The 21,387-nt window shown below is 36.9% G+C and overlaps 1 protein-coding gene across 3 annotated transcripts in view; it reads right to left on the bottom strand.

Moving 5' to 3' along the window:
- LOC131432018 (embryonic polarity protein dorsal-like) overlaps positions 1-11,907 on the bottom strand; it is a 98,738-nt gene extending 86,831 nt beyond the window's left edge. Inside the window, exons 1-3 of one of the 3 annotated variants that reach the window (XM_058598045.1) lie at positions 11,533-11,907; positions 10,872-10,957; positions 398-846 (exon numbers count right to left, since the gene is read on the bottom strand). In XM_058598045.1, the coding sequence (XP_058454028.1) occupies positions 398-425 (28 nt within the window). In that variant the 5' untranslated portion in view covers positions 426-846; positions 10,872-10,957; positions 11,533-11,907. Of the gene's footprint in view, positions 1-397; positions 847-1,935; positions 2,266-10,871; positions 10,958-11,532 lie in introns of those variants that run through there. The other 2 variants (XM_058598046.1, XM_058598044.1) reach the window with 2 other exon arrangements.
- Between the last annotated feature and the right edge of the window lie 9,480 nt (positions 11,908-21,387).

Here is a 21,387-nt window from a genome sequence, read left to right as displayed (position 1 = left end):
CTGACCCGAGAACCAAATTAAATCTGTAATTCAAACTTCTCGGCGCCACCCGGACATACCTCAGAAACAGAAACATTTTCTACTGCAATCAAAGCAAACCACGGTGGAAAGTTCAAGGTCGGGCAGTTTGTTTACCGTGTTTGACATCGACCGGGTCAGTGCTGTCTTGGATGAATTCGGTTTTTATTTTTCCGCAAGCACTGAACCAAATTCAGTTCCGATAATGCGACGTATTTCGCGTTCGGGAAACTGATAGCGGTATGATTATGTCTGACAAAGCGCGCGGTGCAAATAATTTGTGCCAAATGAAAAAGGCGACCTGCTCAATAATACGGTGCGGTTTGGTGCATCTGTATATGAAAAACAAGAAAGCAACGCATAAGTCCTCTCAACATACCTTCCACGGCGTTGCTGGTGGGTCCCATGGTGCACTCAATGCGCTGCGCCAGCTGCTTTTCCAGCTTTCTGGATCTTTGACGTAGGTAGATTGATTGATCTTATTTCACCTTGCTGCCCGTCTTCTTAGTTTTGGTCGCGGTAGTTTCTCTTTTGTACTGTTATTTCTGAACAATCAAACACCCAGAAAAAAAAAACACTTAAACGTACCACCAAAACGATCGCTTGGGATAAAATGAGTCGAGTAATTACTCCGGGTTTTCCTCTCTTTCACGCGGGTTCTTCAATTAGCTTCACTAACAATTTGCATTAAAGCTTTCCAACACTGCTGTTTTTGGTTAATCATTTGTTTGCCTGTTTGGATAATTGCTGTAAACCACCACCAAATGGTTGCTCTTCATTTTTTCTCTCTCTCTCTATATCGTTTTTAGCAATCTTTGCACGAAGATTCTGCAAGAAATTGTTCACGAACAACAATTATTATTGGATATTGAAACGATTATTCCACTAATTATTGCATTCTAATCGGTGAAACGGTAAGCAAAGAGCTGCACTGAACGGAAAAAAGGAGTCGAAGCAAAGCCTACTGCGACTGAACTGGGCGGTAGCAATGGTAGAGTAGAAGAAAAAAACGAAAAAAATATCTATACGGGAATCTCATCTTGCCTTAGCTTGACTTGATTTCAGTTGTTTCCGTAGTTAACAAAACTGGTTTTACATGCATGAATGATATTAATAATATATCGCTCGCTAGTTTGTTGTGGATGTGACGACCGGCCCGGACCGGACCGGCGAACCAGTCGAGATTCCTCCACAGCGGAATCGAACGCGAACGAAAAGCTATACGAGATAAACACAACAGCAAAGCAAAGCAAAGTGCGGTACGAAAACCCTGACATCTCCCTCCATGGCCTGCTGCGGTGGGGCATGGGACAGGGTGCTGGTGACAGTCAAAGCAAGCTCTTGCGCAGCGTGTATTCCAGTTTGCTTGGAATAAGGTGACGTCTCATACAACATTGCGCCTGGGGTCAAAAGGGATAGATTAGCAGCCATTCTCTGCTCGTTTACTGAATCGAATATTTTAATCGAAAACATGGCCAAAAACGTTGGTACGATAGTGCAATTGTTCAAGCTTAAGTCAATAAGGAATGAGATACGAGTTTTTGCAAATAAATTATAGAGAAGCAAATAAACTGATAGCAAGAATGACGATCTCTGCCAGTACGTGCCATCAGGCGTTTCTGATGATCGAATGAAAAATGATGATTCTGGCCACGATGATCCCAACCGATGATCGGCAACACTGATTCAATAAGATAGGTCGTAGGAAGCAACCGGTCGTATTTATATATATTGATGCATGTAGTTTTATTACAAACAACTGCAGGTTTTTATGTTCGATGTAGAGTTATTAGGAATTAAGCGGTCACGTTTTGCGGGAGTGATTTTAAAAGCGAAACTAAAATGAACACTTTGCTTTTTAGCAGCACCGAATGGAACCGATCACCGATCAATTATTCTTCGCTGAACCTTTCGCACCTTTTTTCGCCGATCCGAACTTTCATTTGGGCACTTCGAAACGTCGAAAAACTTTGCACTGCTTGAACGAATTCCGTTCCGGAACCTGTCGTCGTCTCGGACACGCGACACACACGGACTGAACCGCACGATTCACGGTCAGCACGGTTTTGTATTGGGGTTCCGTTTGCGATTTCGAATTCGGCGCTGATTCAATGACAATGATTTTAATCCTTCCGCTAAATTCACGACACTTTAAGGCGACACTTCGGGTGATACTAACTTGCGGGTTTGTTGCAGGTCGCTACCGCAGCAGCACCGACGGCCACAGCCTCGTATTACGAAAGTATGCATGTAAACGAATGGAATAGCGAAATCGCGCGCGCACTCCGCTCCGCAAAAGCAAAGCACACATAACACAACAAATCGCCATGCCCGTCCGGCTGATTGTCTGTGGAAGACTTGATTTGCACAACCTACACGAATCGGAGTGTGTGTGTGTGTGTGAGCAACTTTGCTACAATCAATGGGTGACAGGGTAGGAAAGGCGGACGGTCGGCTTGCGGTCACGTAACATACCGCCAATCGCTTCGGGCCTTGTAGTGGTGTGAAAATCGTCAACAAGTCGCGAGGCAAAGGTTTTGATTTTCAACATACAAACAAACAAACGCAAAATAACGAAAGAAACTCTAGAAATTACACAACCGAATCAATGAAAACGACGGACGCAAACCTTTCCGTGTTTATTGAGAATAAACCGTGCGCATGCGTTGCTCGGCCAACCGGACTACGGGCTACTACGATCGGCGATGTGTTGTGTGCGTTCGTGTGTGTGTGGGAGTAACTGCCGGGCGCTGCCGGTGACGTTAGTGACGACTACGAGGTAACACAGTGACGCTCACGATTTTCGTGAATGGGGAAATCCCTACGCTTTGGGTTTTGCCCACCGGCTCTCCTGGTTTAGCTTGGCTGGGCTGGATGCGGCTATTTCAGGCGGTGGAGACTAGAACAAGGGATGCTGTTCGGGATGGAGAGAGCGTCTAATCGCGATTATCATATTGGGAGGCTTGTTTCGGGTGCAATCATGTCAGCGATCGGTGGATTTCCCGGTACAGGTGGTTTGACCCGCAACGGGTTCTTTCGATTTTGATGATAATTTCATTGAGTCGTTTGGGAAGTGTTGGACAGATCGGATCCGACGATTAAAATAATAAATAAAAAAGCTGCGGGGGGAAATGATATAATGATGGGAATACAAATACTAGCATGTTGCGGTTTATCAGGAAACATGGGGAATTCTCGTTGTTCCAGTGGTTTGGTGTGTAAAAAAGCGTCTACAAATAGTTACTTGCCTCATTATCTAGTATTCGCAAAAAAAACCGGAAGCTAAACATAAGATTACATAAGTATTTTGTTATCTTATTGCTCGACGTTGCGTGGAATCATACGAATCTACTAATCGTGAATTGAACTCGTTCCAAAAATGACCAATGCTCGGATTTATTACTCCCTTCCAGATAAGTAACAAAGTGCTGAACGATAGGGGGTAACGAGAAAAATAAATTGACTGTAATCTAGTTTGAAAATAGACCTCGTCGCTATCGAAGATATCATCGGAATCTTGCGGAAAATGACGAATCCCAATCTTTTACACCGTAAAGTATACATTTCAGTAAAAGGTGATGATTGAGGCCTGCACCAGAAGGATTCTAATGTAGTTTATTTATTCTCTTTGATAAAAATTGACTCAGCGACTACCATTGTTAACCAAGTAGTGTGAATGTGAAATACAAAGAATCATCGAAGATTACAGTAGCGGAAAAAGCGAATTTTTACCGAAATATGTATTCATCTTTTTCTCAACTTGTCGATTGTCAATGTGGGACTGATGTGCAAGTATAGGCAGTGTGCTATATGTAAAAGTACCCAAATTTTGTTCTACGTGGTTCATGAACGATCGCTAAGATACATGCAAATGACAGAACATGAAATTTGAATGTAAGTCGGAAAATATTGAATGCATGTCGTAGGTCAGGTGAATCATTTAATAATTTCAAAATTGTATTTTGAAATAGAGTTCGAGTGATAAGAGGTGTAAATTTCCAAACCTTTATTTTTTAACCTAAAACGTAGGAAGCTTCTCTTCATTATAAGCAAATAGAATCATAGAAATTATTCCATGGAATTGTATTTACAGTCTCTGGAGAGTGCTCTGATGATTCTTTGTATTCCACATTCACGCTGCAAAATTATTGATTTTGAATGACAATAAAATATTCCTTTTTGATATACGTTCTGATTGTTCAAGTGAAAATTCGGTATGTTAAGATATATAAAAACCTGTTTTAATCCACCTAGTGGTGTAATGATGCCTTTCTCATGTACATATAATATTGAGATATTCTATTCAAAATATTTCTCTTCGATTTTTGAAAGAAACCAAGAGATTGTTTATGCATAACATACAGAATAAAACAGTGCTTTGATTGCGTAAGTCATCCTTAAGAAAACGAAATGGGTTCACTATTATATGCACTTCCGGCACCGGAACCCGAGAACCGGTATAATCAAAGTCGGTTCGTACGGCCACCAACTAACATGACGTACAAACGCTACTAGTTTTTATTGAAATTTTGAAGATTTTATGCAATTTTGCCATCGCATTCTAAATGACGATTTAAATGTTTGTTGTATCCGAAAATATGCAGTAATCTTTGGTAGGACCATAAGACCTTTCACTTGACCCTAAGATTGGGAAAAACGGTTTTGAGTCCAGTTTACAAAATTTTTTACGGCTTTTGTTCCGCCAGTTTAAGTGACGGTGTACAATATTGAACACACTCACAGTTCGTGCTCGCATCTCACACGACGCAGTCGCAAATCATTTACCGTCGAAACAACAGAAACAAAGACAATATAGTACAGTGAACAATAGAGTGTACGGAATGGTCAAATACGATTTAACAAAGCCGGAATCTTGGCCTGCAAGACCAAATTCAATTTGTATAGATTTCAAGCGTTGCAAAGTTAGACCAGCAGCAAATGAAATTGAAATCTTACTTAAAGAACGAATGCATCTAGATGCTAATAATGTAAGTGAGATTCAATTCAACAAGGCGTCTAACTGTGTGTACATTATGTTTAAACGTGAAAGCGATGCAATTGCATTCGCTTCGGTTAACAACGAGGTGCACAGTGTTGAGTGCGATAACATTAAATACAAAATCCTTGTGCACATGGTGGACAGTGCCATAGAAGTACGCGTGCATGACCTCCCCCCGCAGGTCACCGATCAGTACGTTCGGGAGAATATGTCGCAGTACGGTGAAGTTCTTTCCATCGAAAGGGAAGCATGGCGGATTTTTTTCCCGGCATCCGGAACGGCATGCGAGTTGTGCGTATGCAACTACGTAAGGCAATTCCATCTTACATCATTTGTGGTCAAGGTGGGACACGTCCGTGCAAAACGTTGATTACCTATGAAAATCAGCTGATTACATGCCAGTTTTGTAAACAGCCTGCACACTACGGTAAACCTTGCACTGAAACTGCGAAAAAGACATCTTCTACCAAAGACAAGGTCAACCGTTCAACAACGAAAACTAGTGAGCGCAGTACTCATGTTTCACCATCAAACCAATCAGCAACTGTAACCATTGTACAACAAGGCGCATCTAAAGCAACTAGCAACCAGCTCAAGACTACGAACAACAAGGAAAACGAAACGAAGACGGACACCAACAACAATACAACCGATGAGGCAATGGATGACGAGACGAGCCACGAATAAAGTGCCCCTCAACCCTCGCAGGAGGGAAATGGAAGCTCTTCTCCTCCTAGAAAAAGAGTGACGACGAGATCCACTTCAAAAAACTCTTTATTTAAAAAATCGGCTAATTCGGCCACGTAAAGCTTGTACGCAAATAGGCCTGAATAAAAATACCTTTTAAATAATATTGAACACACTTTACCCTATAACTACGGAACCGGAAGTCGGATCCGGATGAAATTCAGGAATTCCGTATGGGATCACGAGACCTTTCATTTGAATCTAAGTTTGTGGAAATCGGTCAAACCATCGCTGAGAAAAGTGAGTGAGATCTATTTTGGTATATATGACTACTATTTCCGGTACTTCCGGAACCGGATACCGGGAACCAGGATAGCCGGAATCGGTTTGTTTAGTTGCCTACTGATACTGACTTTCGATTTGTGTAGTTTTGAGACCAGTTTAGAATTTTTTCTACGTCTTTTGTTTCGCCGGTTTGAGTGACGGTGTACAATATTGAACACACTTTACCCTATAATTCCGGAACCGGAAGTCGAATCCGGATGAAATTCAGGAATTCCGTATGGGACCAGGAGGCCTTTCATTTGAATCTAAGTTTGTCAAAATCGGTTCAGCCATCTCCGAGAAAACCTAGTGAGATTATTTGACACATACACACACACACACACACACACACACACACACAGACATTGCTCAGCTCGATGAACTGAGTTGAATGGTATATGACACTTGGCCCTCCGGGCCAATTTTCACTAGTGGGTTTTCCAAGTGATTGCATAACCTTTCTATATGAGAAAGGCAAAAACATGTAATATTTCATACAAATAATGTATTTTATAAATATATATACGTTATAAATATAAGTTAATGTTGTTGTAGTTCTGTGCGTAGTGCTTCTACGCACTGAACCCGGCGGTCATGTACAGAAGTAACGCATCAAATTAATTGATTTCTATGATTGGTAACTGATTTGCGAAAAAAAACTAGTATATAAATTCAAAGTCTAACGAGATCCTATGTTCCTAAAATTTATTTTTAATTTTTTAGTTTTCGGTAAAGGATCATATCCTATCAAGCGCAAGTATTATTTTTAATAGAGCTGAAAAATGATATTACCTTCCATCTATCGGTATGATAAAACCTTTCTCAGCACTTACTTTATATTAAATGAATTATTCACTGAAACCATTTTTATTTTTGTTTTTAATATACTGTCTTTTAGTAGTGCTGGTACGATCAACGATACTTTCTTATTGTGACCACTATATTACTTACGAACAAAAAGTCGAACCGAATGCACTGATTTTTATTTTTTGAGCCATGGCAACTTACAGTTTCAACAGATGATATAAATGAATATCAAACATTTTCAATTTAATCACTTTGTTCATACAATTTTTGTACATGACTTGAAGATAACATGATGCTCATTCATTAACATGCATTTCACGATGGAGAATCAAGTTGATTTTAGGACCAAAATTCAAACGCATACAATTCATTTGGTTCTAGTTTTGGTTAAACACGTTTTGTTAATTGCAATATCTCTAACGGCTATCAATTCTGTGCATAGCACTTTTATATCAATCGTTTCTTCTTGTAACACCAAAGCAGTAAAGATGTAGATAATTTATCATCACATTATTATTCGGACAACTAGTGTTATGATAAACATTAATTTACTACATTCAAAAGTTACTCTTCACGAGTTTTACAAACGTATAATAAGTGAATTTAGTTTGCATGAAAATGTTTAAGAAACGCGTTTGAATTTCAACTAAAATAATGGTTGATTTTCCATTGCGATTTTTGTTTTGCTTTGTGCTGTTTTTGACATAAGACAGCATTAAAAACAACATATTTTTCAACTACTTCAATATGTGCAAATCAAATAGCAAATTGGTCGAATCAACTAATTATTAGTTAAAACAACAACTGCAAAAATCAAAAATTGCGAGATCGTAATTTTTTGATTGGAGGGATTTCCGTGCATATGCGAGTATTTTCGCTAGCGAATGAAAAAATACTCACATACCGGTCCCATCTTAGCATGCTATGCTTTTCTCGCACGTGGCAAACTATCATATTTGATTCTCCAGTCGTGTGAAACTTTTAATCGTTCGATATAATCCAGTTTTTGATATCATGTCAGGTCTTGATGCTATTAAAATGTATGGTATAGAGAGTCTTCCACGAAAGATAGCTCAAACAGTGACTTTGTAAGTTCTGAAATTTCTCGTTTAGCACAGTACGCTCGAGATAATTCCAGTTTGAAATATTCGCATATGCCAGCAAAAATGGGAGCAATACGTTTGATTCTAAAGAAAGCTATTTTGGCGTGGAACGGAGATCGAAATGCAAAATATCCATGCAGAATTATCATATCAGCTATATCCAAAGATCGATTCAAAGATAGATAGATCTTACATTATCTAAGACATTTTCGGTTGGAAGTCGGATCCGGATGAAATTCAACCTCATTCAATTATTTGATTAAAGTTCAAATCAGATCAGATACGAATGAAATTTAAGAGTTATGTATAGAATCGAAGGATCGGCATCGGAAGGAAAAGTCAAGCTGAGAAAAGTGAGTTCCATCTTAAAGTGTGTGACTACTATTTCCGGTGCTTCCAAACCGAAAGCCAGGAAACGGATACGCTTGGTCATCAACTGACAAGGCCTATCGATTGAAACTGTCTGAAATGTTCAACACTCTTTACCCTGTAATTCCGGAAGCGGAACTCGGATCCGTATGAAATTTAGAAGTTTTCTTTATTCCATTCTAGACCTTTCACGAACTGAGTCGAATGCTATATGACACTCGGCCTTCCTGGCCTCGGTTCAAAAGTCGGTTTTCACAGTGATTGCATAATCTTTCTATATAAGTAAAATGCAAAAATGATTTGTAAAATTTTGCTTTCCTACAAAATGAGTCTGCACGACATCCAGCGAACGGAAACAATAAACCATTCGTGTTGGTAATTTTGGCAAACGACAATAACCGAAGATTGACTCAACTCAGATAGTGTCACAATTATTATTCCGCGATAAAGTCATATGGTAAAACACTGATTTTTTGTCGTTAAAGAATTTCAAAACTGTTTCAATTTTGTTGAAAGTCCATTTATCTAAAGATAAATTGCCATAAATTCTTATTTAATCAAGATACACTAGCCAAAAAGGACTAAACAATTTCCCAGACCAGGACTATATTTGCTTCACTCTATAGAAAGGATCAGGAATTGCTATAGAAATTGCACAGTTCACGCAATTTTACGTGGAAGAACATTTCATATTGTGTCTAAAACTCCATGACATGAAATTCATTGAAATAAAAAACCGCCGCGACTTGAACCGAGAATCATTGGATCGCAAGTACGTCTGTTAATCGACTGAGCCACAGAAGCATGCATCTGCTTGGCTGATAAAAGGTGCATTTAAATTTAAACAGTCGCACCTGCTAACAGAATCCAAGTTACAGTAAAAAACCAGTAAAATTCAAGCTAATCTAACATTAAGTCATTACAAATGAAATTTTTCGTCATTTGACAAATTAGGTCTCTATAAATTACATCGTTAAGGAATTAGGTCACCAGTATTATTCAAATTTTTTTGGTGTGTATAGAAAGGTATTAGAATTGCTGGAATCAGTTTGACGAGATCGGAAAATGTCTGTGTGTGCCCTTTCCGGAGATATTTTTACCGCAGATGTTTCTCGGAGATAGCTTAACCGATTTTAACAAGTCTAGGCCCGTTTGAAAGCTATTGTTAGGTCATTAATCAAGTTCGAAGATCAAATGGCTGTGACTTCTGGTTCCGGACAACACGAACAACACGTTGTTTTGTATCGCTCTAATGTATATTAGGGTGCCTATATTTTGGAATCACTCTTAGAATTTCATAAAACGTCGCGATGTAGTGTCCAATAGACTCGAATGACTAAGTGTTCTGAGTACGCGTACCACTCAACTATACAATGCAGATTGCAGATTTGACGTGACGAAATAAATATCACAACACTCATCGAGCACTTCTTGTATTCCGTTCGTCGTCGTCGACTGAAGAAAATGAAACTAACCATTGTTTTGAAATGTGAAATGTTTACAGACACAGATTATTGAAACAAGGAAAGATCGCTGATCAATTTAGTGGATTAAGACGGAATACTCAAAACAATTTCTCTTGGGAAATTTAGTGAAGATAGTTATTTGGGTGAGTTCTGGGTATTCTGAATAACAGCAAGCGAAAATAATAATCCGAATTAATTGTCATTAACTTTTTAGAGGATTCTCTTGGGTTCCAGCATTATTACACTAGGACTTCACGGGATCGTGAGGTCTTTCGGTCTTTTACAAATCTTATTATAGTTAAGACTTGTGTGCTACCGAAATCTCTCAAAAACTATCGAGCATAAATTTGTTAAACAATTTAATAATAACAAATTAACCAATTTGAAACTTTTTAAACTTGATAGAATACTAGGAAATTTATTCGGCTGATAAAAAACAAAGCGAATAAATCGAATTCACATGTAAAACATAATTTGAATACGATCAGCTAATTATTTGGGATATATCTTGAACGGTCGATTTATTGATTCTTAACGTCAACATCTCAAGCATACCCGGGGTACAGTCGAGTAGACTAAACCCCCACCAAACCATTCATTGGGTGGCCGTGATCGAAGTCAAGTTCAAGTCTTAAATCGTCAAAACACAACAAACTTCCACAACATTAACTGAATAACCGTCCTTTGATCCGAAGTGGCACAGTTTTTTTTTGCTCCGCTTGTGTTCCATCCATTTGAGAGCGTCGTAGAAAGGGAATGGGCGGTAGAATGGGGGGTGGCTACGTCGCGTCTTGGCATTTGGCTTCTTGAAATTCGTTTGATGATTCATTTTAACGTATGAGGGGCGTCTGTGCCTACTACGATGACAACATGATTGACGATTTTCTGACGCTGTCATGCGAAACGGCGAATCGATAGAAAAGTATCAGTCTTGGCGATGGCTTGGCGAATGATGCGGAAAAAAGTGCAACGGGCAACGGTAGTAAACAAGTAAGTGGCTATGAATTAATTAAATCAACATGCTTATACCAAGGTGCGTTCACTTCATGCATAATATTTAGATCTGACATTAGAAAAAAAAACAGAATGCAAACTTACCGCATACTTCAAAAACCGGACAGCGGGATTTATTCTTCTTTTCAACTGGTCGTCCGTTTTGCACCGATGAACTGACGTCAACCTTCCTGAGTGTGTCACATAAGGGAACAAGAATCAAAACATACACTCACAGTAATAATCACAATCTAGTAAGTATATTAAACAATCGAATAACAGAACGATTCGGGTTTTGCCTTTTTCGAGTATATTGCTGGCAAGCCGTGTTATAACCGAAACAAGCAGTGAGATAAGTTTATAGATAGCAAAAACTGATCGAACTGATAACAATCGTGTACACTCGATATTTATTCCCAGCTGGCGAGCAAAAAAAAACACCTGTTTTCGACTGTTGGTACGATATGAAACTGCGTATGAAAACTATACGATTTGGATGCTTTGGAACTTTAGTTTGGGAAAATTTGTGGTTCCCACGTGATGAGTGGTTCTAATCGATGAACAAATAGTACTAGTTTAAAAGGTGTGAAAACGTGAGAAATCTGAGGATGGAAATCCTAATGTGATGGATTGTTTATGAGAGCCCTACGATATACAAAAAAAAACCCTTCGGTACAAGTCCGAGCTAATCATTGTTTTCCTTGACATATTCACATCTTCGGGTTTATCTACTCTACAATACAAATAGTGAGAACTATATGATTACCAGCTGCCGTTTCCGTCTAATTCACTTTATTGTTTTAAAACTTGCTGTATCATTTACAGTAACGGAACACGTTGGTCGATTTTTTTTTCTAAACACACCAAAAACTCTTCAAACTTGTTCCCTAAGGAAGCAACTGCAACCACTTCAAGTATCGGAAAGCGTCTGACCGGCGAGCGACAATTTTCCGACCGGGAAAGCACACCGACTGGAAAAGCGCCGTATGGAAAACTCGCACACTGCTTTCCTGCTCCTGACGGTGTTGTGGAACTACAACTAACACAAATACAACCGCACCGTGGGTTGGTGGGAAGAGGAAAATCGAAAGGAAAAATGTGCAAAATCAAACTCGAATGAACGAATGAAGGCCCGTTCGCTGCGTACGTTTAGCAGAGCTGATTTACTAATACTGAATATATCGCGCTCCGACAGTCCGACAGGCAGTTCGGTCGGATCGAAGCAGGCGGCGCGGGCATGACACATCTTTTTCGCCTGCCGTGCGATTCGACCGACGGTAGTGGTTTGATGGTTTGGGTGTTTATCAATGAGAACGGCCAGTAGTAAAGTAATACATGCACACAATCGAACGCGCATGTTGGCTCTTCTCGATTTGCTGCGTTCTCGCCGTTGGTCTTCTGCTAATACACCGGTACGGCACAGTTGGATCAAACTGGAGAATGATTTGAGTTGGGGAAAAACTTGGAATTTATCGAGCCTGGGTCTGGGTTATCTGATGCGATTTCAGGATTTCAATAAAAAAACAAATAATAATACCCCTAGATGCGATACAAATAAATCGTTAGAATAAGTTAACCTAGCCCAACCCTTTCGAAAAAGCCTAAAACTTAATTTACAAAAAATTAAACTTTACAACGAATCACAAAATATTTTCTTAACTATAATAACTTTTGAAGAAATCGAAGAATTTTTTTTATTTAAAAAAAACTTGAAGTAGGTAATCCCAGAGACATAACCGCGAGATTGACGTAGGACTGCATTCGAGATATGTATAAATAGCAATTGATTTGATACCATTCGACCGTTTATCATTAGTAGTATTGGAAAAAACCATTCGGTTTCAAAAGATTGCTTTTGTATTTTATTCTCTCTTAACGCTTAACGCGCTGCACAATTGACATGGCGGGCCTCGACATTTTCAAGCTTTTACAACGGCAAAACTAAACGATTGGCTACATTTCTTTTATATGCTCAAAATAACTGCTTTAAGTTTTGCCTATATTAGGTTTTCAAAACTAAAGCATTTGGAAAGTTGCTCTATGCGAGGGGGACGACAGATCTGGTTTTTTCAAATACAACACGAAAAGTAAATGGAAAGCGAAAAAAAACTACATATAACCAAACATCTATATCGATCCGTTTGAAAGCGTTGCTAACCGTGGAAAAGAAAGTCATAGAACATGCGATCTCTTCCAAAGTTTTTGTTACTGTTCTAGATAGAGTGACTATAATCAGAGTGACGACAGCTGTTCGTTTGGAATGACAGCTACCAGTTCCAAACGACCTGTCAATTCAATGTAAAGCTAATGGAATGTTTTGAATTGTTGCCAACATTACGGATGAGAAGTCGTCACTCTGGTTATAGGCACTCTAGTTCTTGACAATCACTGAGTGTCAACATGAAATCGTCAGCAGATTGAAAAAATGAAATTATGGTTCCAAAAAACGTTGATTTAAGGAGCTGGGAACGTAAAGATGGATAATATTTAATTTTTCAATTTATTGTGACCCTTTGAAAGTTTAACCAAAGATTTCTCTGTCCCTGTTTTTCTGACGGTCATACCAAATACAAATAATAATACCCCTAAGTCCCATACAAACGAACCGCCAATGTTTGGTTCACAGCCTGAACAAGTAAGCCTAGCAAATTACTCCCTTTCATTGCGATAGTTTGAAAATGTGGAAGGAGATCGTTTCTGGCAACGCTTTATGCTAGTTGCTACGATGTAAAACAAACTTGTTTGTTTATGTTTATCGTTGCTGTATTAAACTGCAACAATCAGTCTAAATATCACCGGCACTAGCACAAAAGATGAAAAATGAACACAAACACCCACGAATCTACAAATATCAATACAGCTAGTAGTATATTCATTGGGGCTTAACCATTCTAGATTATTGTTTAACTTACATTTCGCTTGTGATCTTGATTATCAGATAAAAACTGTTTGTTTATTTATTTTTCACTATAATAAACAGTAACTATGGTGAACTTGTTCTTACCCTTCAGTGTTGCTAGTTTTATAGAAAACTCGTTAAAGTACATTGTCACTCTGACAGTGTATCATGACAGTGTACCGCACGATGCAAAATGTGTCCATGAAAATTTGTCGAAGTATTCCGTATTATAATTTGTATTTGGTCATACTATTTTGAACTATTTGCTGAGAGTAAATTGATATTGGTTTCGAATTGGTGAAACCGTCATGATCTTAAGTTCCTTAGCGCAAAATTTCCTGAGAGCTTGAAGTTGTAACAAAAGTGCCTTATATTAGTTTATGGCATGAATGTTACTCTATTATAAGAATTTTAGACCTATTGAAAATTATCCATTTAAGATTTAAGAACTATTCTAAAATTTTTAGATAAATTTTCGATATCTGCATGACGACGATGAGCTGTAAAACGGTATAGAATACCGGTTCCAACATTAAACAGCATAATTGCAAAAATACACCGACGTTTTCAAAAGTCAGTACCTCGCAGACATTGACGATTAGTTTGAGCATATCCTCACACCGATCATGGAAATGGCAATGTTCCGGTAGATTTTCGTATATATTGTTTCGTTGGTAACCAATTTTTTTCCGAAAGAGAGTTTTAATTAAGTATTGATTTTATTCAATTCCAATTTTGACATTTAGACCGTTCACCAGGGTGTTGTACTAATTCCCACCAGTATATTTTCCACCGCATGTTTAACTGGAAGGAGCTCTCTTCGTTCTCTGTTTGGACACAACTTAAATTCGATTGAATTTGAAATTTATTTAATAGTGGCATGACTGAAAAGAAATTTTGATAAGCTCGGAAGTATATATTGTTAAGTATCTCTTCTCTAAATTCTTCATTATGAAAGTCTTGAAATGCTAGAAGCCAGGAATTGAAGCTGAACATAAAATCGGTTCGATTTTCCAGTTCATTGGTAATCTGGAGTAACTCCTCCAGATGAGCTGTGTAATTATAGGCACTGGACAAAAGCGTTGTCTCGATGTCAATGTTGGGATATTGCTCTCTACTCATCTGAAATAAACCAAATTGGATCAAGTTTCTAGCTAATATTTACTAAGCTGTGAATATTCAGCCCAGTCGTGATTCATCTAATAAGCTTAATTTACACAAGCAAATATTATTATAAACAACGTACAAATCACCATGGCAATGTTTCTAACCCGAAAAAACTCAGCAAAAGACAACCGATCCATCCGTTACTATGCGCAGTAAAGATGAACAAGCGGCTGAAAATGCACCACAGAAAAAAGACGATTTATCCTTTAGGGTTTAAAGTGAAGTTTTTAAGTGTCATCCCCTCGGCTCCATGAAAGATTTCTGATATGAAATTTTCTCATTGGGGATTCATTTCAAGTCCCTGACGGTGCCATATTGTGAAATTTTCCCTCATATTAAACACTGCTCGGTGCATTTTTCTTGAACTCAAAGCAACTGAATGTTGGTTTTATTTGCATTTATTTAATGCGCAGTCCACACTCTAAATGGTTTACTATACTGATTATTTCATTACATTTTATCTAAACGGATTATTTTTACTTCCAATTCGCATATTTCAAAAAAAAAAAAATTCTAATAGTCCTTTGGGAAACCCTTAGAGTGGCCGATTAATTGATTTCTCTGCGTCGCTCACATTTCTCTGACATATTTCAATATTTCATTTATCTCAATATTTCAGTAAAAAAAAACTATCAAAACGTTGTACGGGATTCATTTCTGGCATTCAGATGGTCCACGTTATAGAATTCTACGATATTCGGTTGGTGCAAATATTTCGCCTTTTTTTTTTTTTTTTTTTAATTGCCCACCACACTCCCCCACACCAAAAAGCTCAACAAGGAGCCCCCTGGTAATGGACGCAACTAATCTCAGTTCATTAACACTGGCAAAATTTTAATACTAACAAAGAAAAACAAGAAGAACTGAGATTAAAACAATTTATTCTAAGATGTGCAATTAACTAATTTATTGGTGTGGAATCCCAGTGGAAATAAGTTTCCTTTTAAGGGATCCACGTTTAATATCTAACATTGAATAATATAATACTGTTGACGTTTAACTAACATTGATATACAGATAGATTACGATTGTTTAAACTTTACGCTTATTGTATAAAAATTTCATTCAGTCTTTGTCTAAAGTAGTGCTTCAATCTAGATCTAAATATGGTACGGATGTTGATTTGTTGTATGTCAAGAGGAAGTGCATTAAACTTTGTAGGACCAGCAAACAGAATACGCCTTTGGCCCAGAGTTGTGGTTGTTCGAATGCGTTGCAAGTTGCCATTACGGCGCGTCGCGTACAAATGGTTTGGAGTTGAAAACTGTATGTTACGATGTGTCGTGGCATGCAAGGTGTCATGAACGAACTACAAGGTTTGCATGTCACATAAGTAAGCTATTGGTAGAGCGTTATGAGCTTGGTCGGAGTACAATGAAAACGTAGAGAACAGCAGAGGTCTATTAAAAATAGTTTTAAGACACCTATTCTGAAGAGTTTGTAATTTTTTCAGATGAGAGCTAGCTGCACGGCCCCAGACCGATACAAGATAATTAAGTTGTGAGTGAATATAAGCATAGTAGTAGCTCAAAAGTGCACGCCGAGGAACATATGATCGCACTCTCCACATGATACCACAGGAAGATGCGACACGCTTTTCAACAAAACTTATATGATGAGTCCAAGATAACGTAGGGTCAAGATGAATGCCCAGGTATTTAAAGCATTTTACATTTTCAATCACGTAATCTGTTAGCTTCGGGTTGTCATGAATTGGTAACACTTTTCGCATGGAACGAAAAACCATATATTTCGTTTTGAGTAAATTCAATGACAATAAATTAGCGTTGAAATATTTGTCAAGGACATCTAGGTCACTGTTCATCGAGCTTATAATGGTACTGATGTTATGATGGGGATAGAATAAGGCTGTATCATCGGCAAAGAGTCTTGGAGTACCGTTAAGATTCAAGTTGCCTAAATCATTTATGTATAAGAGAAATAATAAAGGTCCTATATTACTACCTTGTGGTACACCAATTTTCGTAGGAGCGAGGTTGCTACGTTCCCCATCAATGGATACAAATTGTTGCCTATTTGTCAAGTAACTACGAATAACGCTGTTTGCAATGCCTCTGATACCATAACATTCGAGCTTTTCGAGTAAAATCGTGTGGTTTAACGTGTCAAAAGCTTTTTTAAGGTCAAGAAATAAGGCACCGACAATATTCTTACGATCTATTTCACTCATTATCTTGTCAACTAGTTCTATAATAGCAGTTTGTGTGCCAGAACCTTGTCTAAAACCGTATTGAAATTGGTAGAAGACGCTATGTTTATTTAAAAAGTCAAGCAATCTGGTGACTAATAGTTTTTCAAAAATTTTGTTAAAGACGGATAATGTAGATATGGGACGATAATTATTACAATCACAACGATCACCGGACTTAAATATAGGAATGACTTTAGAGATTTTTAGACAATCGGGATAATAACCGAACAGAATAATTTCATTAAAACATTTAGAGAGAATCCTAGAAAACGTTGTACAATTTTCTTTTAGTAAACTAGCTGATATACCATCGGAACCACTGCCTTTGTTATTATCTAAGCTGTGTATCAGCAATGTAACTTAGGCGATTGACGAGGGACGTAAAAATATTGAGTCACGAACACAACGAACATTGCTTAAAGGATTAATGCTAGTATTAGTTGGAATATTATTTGCTAGTTTTTGTCCAATGCTAGAGAAATAGTCATTAAAGGTCTGACATATTTCTTTACAATCAACAATTCTTCTACCATTTTCTATGAGGTTTATCTTATCGTTTTTCTTGGTTAAGCCGAATGAGTTTTTCAAATTTTTCCAAAATGTTGAGTGAGGTGTATTGGTAAGCAAGTTTTCGTAAAACAATTGTTTACTCTTTTTTTTCAAAGTATCAACTTTTTTAGAGATATGTAGAAGCATTTGCTTGAGATGTAAATCTGTCGGATTACTTTTGACGCGCTGAAGATAGTTACTCTTTATTTTTATCAGAGTCCAAAGGTCAAAAGACATCCAAGGACAGTAAGAACCCTTCACTTTGATAGTTTTTGTTACTGTTCTGCTATAACGCTCAAAAAAGTGATTGTATGTATACATTATTGATTGAAGTATAGATTCTGCATTTACATTTATATCAATACTGTTCATAAAATTTGAAAATTCGCGATTAATTTGACGACGATTAATGACCTTTTTTGTCAGTAACATTGGATCCTTTTCAACAAAAAGCTCAATAGTTGATAATACTTGTGAATGATCACTAAGGTTATTAAAAATAGTGTCATTTCGTACTCGATTTACGTCGTCAAGTTTACATAAAACATGGTCAAGTATGTTGTTACTAGTTGGTCTGGTAGGAAAACAGTTTGTACAAATAAAACTGTAAGAACCCAACAGTGCCCTATATCTTGTCACAATGTTGTGGTTAATCATATTAACTGGGACATTCACATCACCTACAATAAAGCACGAACGTTTAGGTTGGACTTCATACATTAAGCTTTCTAAATATACAAAAAAATCATTAAAGTCAAAACTGGGCGGGCGATATACTCCATGAACATCATAAAACTGTCCTTTGACACACAGTTCAATGTGTATGTGATGGAACCCATCAAGAGTATGAACCTTAATAAGTCTATGTTGAATGTTTAGTTTCACGTATACAGCTAATAGCCCTTGTTTTTCTTGTGAAGCCATGTTAAGGCTCATGTCTACAACGATAAAACAGCGACGATTGACACACTGGAAGCCAATATTTAAACAATTATTCGTGTAAGACCGGCCGGTATGTTGGAGGAGTTGAACCTTGCGTTTAAGGTGGAGTCGAGTCCAACATTTGCATAAAATCATCTTCAAACATTAAATTATATTTATCGTACTATCGATTCCAATAAAGATCATATGAATTACTCAAATTATTTGTGTTTTGACCTTCATATATATGTAAATATATATATATATATATATATATATATATATATATATATATATATATATATATATATATATATATATATATATATATATATATATATATATATATATATATACACTGCTGGTCATTAAAATAGGTGTGACATGAAGTAATTGGAAAAAATTAATTTTATTCGTCGTATGAGTATTTTGTCTAACTTTTACTATTGTAATCAATTGTTTAAGGGAAAACGAACAATTCAGTTAATTGATTATACGTATCACACTACTGTGACTTTCTCATTGTTATATAATTTCAAATATTCTTGGACAGTGAAATAGGTGTATAACAAAAGAAAACTTCTTCTCTTTGAATTACAAAAAAAAAACATTTGATTCATTAAAAGATAATTAGTATCCAGTGTATCCTCCTTTATTCAGCAATATTTTGTTCACTCTTCTTGGCATTGATTCGACCAGACGCTGACATGTCTCCGTAGGAATAGCGTACCATTCCTTTTGAACAAAATCCCATAAATGGTTCTTATTTGAGAAAGTATGACCAGATAATTTCTTTTTAAGTATGTTCCATAGATTTTCTATTGGGTTAATGTCGGGAGATTGGCTGGGCCATACGATAACAGATACATTGTTATCACGAAACCATTGCTTAACTAGCTTTGATGTGTGTTTCGGATCGTTATCCTGCTGAAAATGCCATATAATAGGCATGTCGTCCTTAGCATAGGGTAACATGACATCCTCGAGAATGGCTTTATATTCGAATCTGGTCATTGTGGTGTTGATGCGGAAAATCGGACCCACACCGTACCAAGAAAAACAACCCCAAACCATTATGCTACCGCCTCCATGCTTAACAGTTTTTTGTGTGTATCTTGGATCAAATTCTTTACCTGGTGGTCGTCTAACATTTCGTTGTGCATCAGAAGAGAACAAATTTATCTTTGTTTCATCGCTCCAAAGAATATTTCGCCACTTTTTCCTTCCGCTCGAACCGTCCCACGATCGATGTTCGATAGCAAATTGCATTCTCGATCGAAGGTTTTTGTTTCGCAAAAGAGGAACCTTTCTAGCAATCCTGCCAGGAAGGTTTACATCTTGCAGTCTACGACGAACTGTTCTCGAACTTACAACGTTTCCAATCTCTGCTGCAATAGTCCTAGATGATGCAAAAGGATCTGATTTTGCTAGCAAAGTTATACGATGATCGGTTGTTGCCGAAGTTTTTCTAGGTTTCCCGCGTGTTTCCGTTTCTTTTAAAGGTTTCAAAGCATTTGTGACGAAGTTTTCGGAACGTTCCAGTGTTTTTGCAATTTCTTTGTAAGTTTTACCTTCTGCTCGTAATTTCTTCACCAAAAATCTTTCCAACTCAGTACAATGAGACGCACGACCCATTCTATTAAGAGACTTTATTTTTTTTAGCATTCAGTAGCATTTCACATCATTAAAGAATACAAACCTATTTAATTAGATCATTTACTGAAATAGGAAAGAGTAATTACCAAAAAATCTATCCGCACACCTATTATATTGTCCACAATAAGAATTGATTCCTGTGTACAAATAACGTCCACGCTTTGAATGCAAATCAAATCAGTGTTACAAAGGCACGAATGATTTGACAGCTTTTGTGCAGACAAGGTTTGAAATAATTCGGTGGTTGATTGTGTGCGTGATGAACGGAAATACTCAATATTATACCATACACCTATTTTATCGACCAGCAGTGTATATATATATATATATATATATATATATATATATATATATATATATATATATATATATATATATATATATATATATATATATATATATATATATATATATAAATATATATATATATATATATATATATATATATATATATATATATATATATATATATATATATATATATATATATATATATATATATATATATATATATATATATATATATATATATATATATATATATATATATATATATATATATATATAAATTAACGACAAATCTGCGACGCCAACAATTGTGACCAAAGGGTCATCTATCGAGTCTACCACACCAACACCTGCTATACGATATGCCACGACATCGAACCAGCCTAATTCTAGATCAGCACTTTCGACGCATGGATACTTGGAAACACCGACCATCAGGGCGGACAACGTGACCAGCAGACCATCGTCAAATGCAGGATCAGCAGTTTTAGGGAAAGCCAGGGCCATCGTGCAGTCGATATAGAATAAATAAATCAGTCTAGTTCTTACCTCCACAGTGTGCAGTTTAATTATTAGTTTTTAAAAATCCGAAATCCCCAAGTGGGCTATTAATTATATATATATATATATATATATATATATATATATATATATATATATATATATATATATATATATATATATATATATATATATATATATATATATATATATATATATATATATATATATATGTATATAATAGATATAGAATTTGCTAAAAATTTAGGAAAATTGGGCCGAATGTCATATACCAATCGGTTCAGCTCAACGAACTGTGTAAATGTACGTGTGTGTGTGTGTGTGTGTGTGTGTGTGTGTGTGTGTGTGTGTGTGTGTGTGTGTGTTGTTGTTAACAAAGAGATCACCTTGAAAACAGAATATGTTTA

Source organism: Malaya genurostris, chromosome 2 (assembly GCF_030247185.1).
Source record: "Malaya genurostris strain Urasoe2022 chromosome 2, Malgen_1.1, whole genome shotgun sequence".
NCBI lineage: Eukaryota > Metazoa > Arthropoda > Insecta > Diptera > Culicidae > Malaya > Malaya genurostris.
The sequence above is the reverse complement of the archived record's forward strand: the minus strand, read 5'-3'. Positions and strand labels throughout refer to the sequence as shown.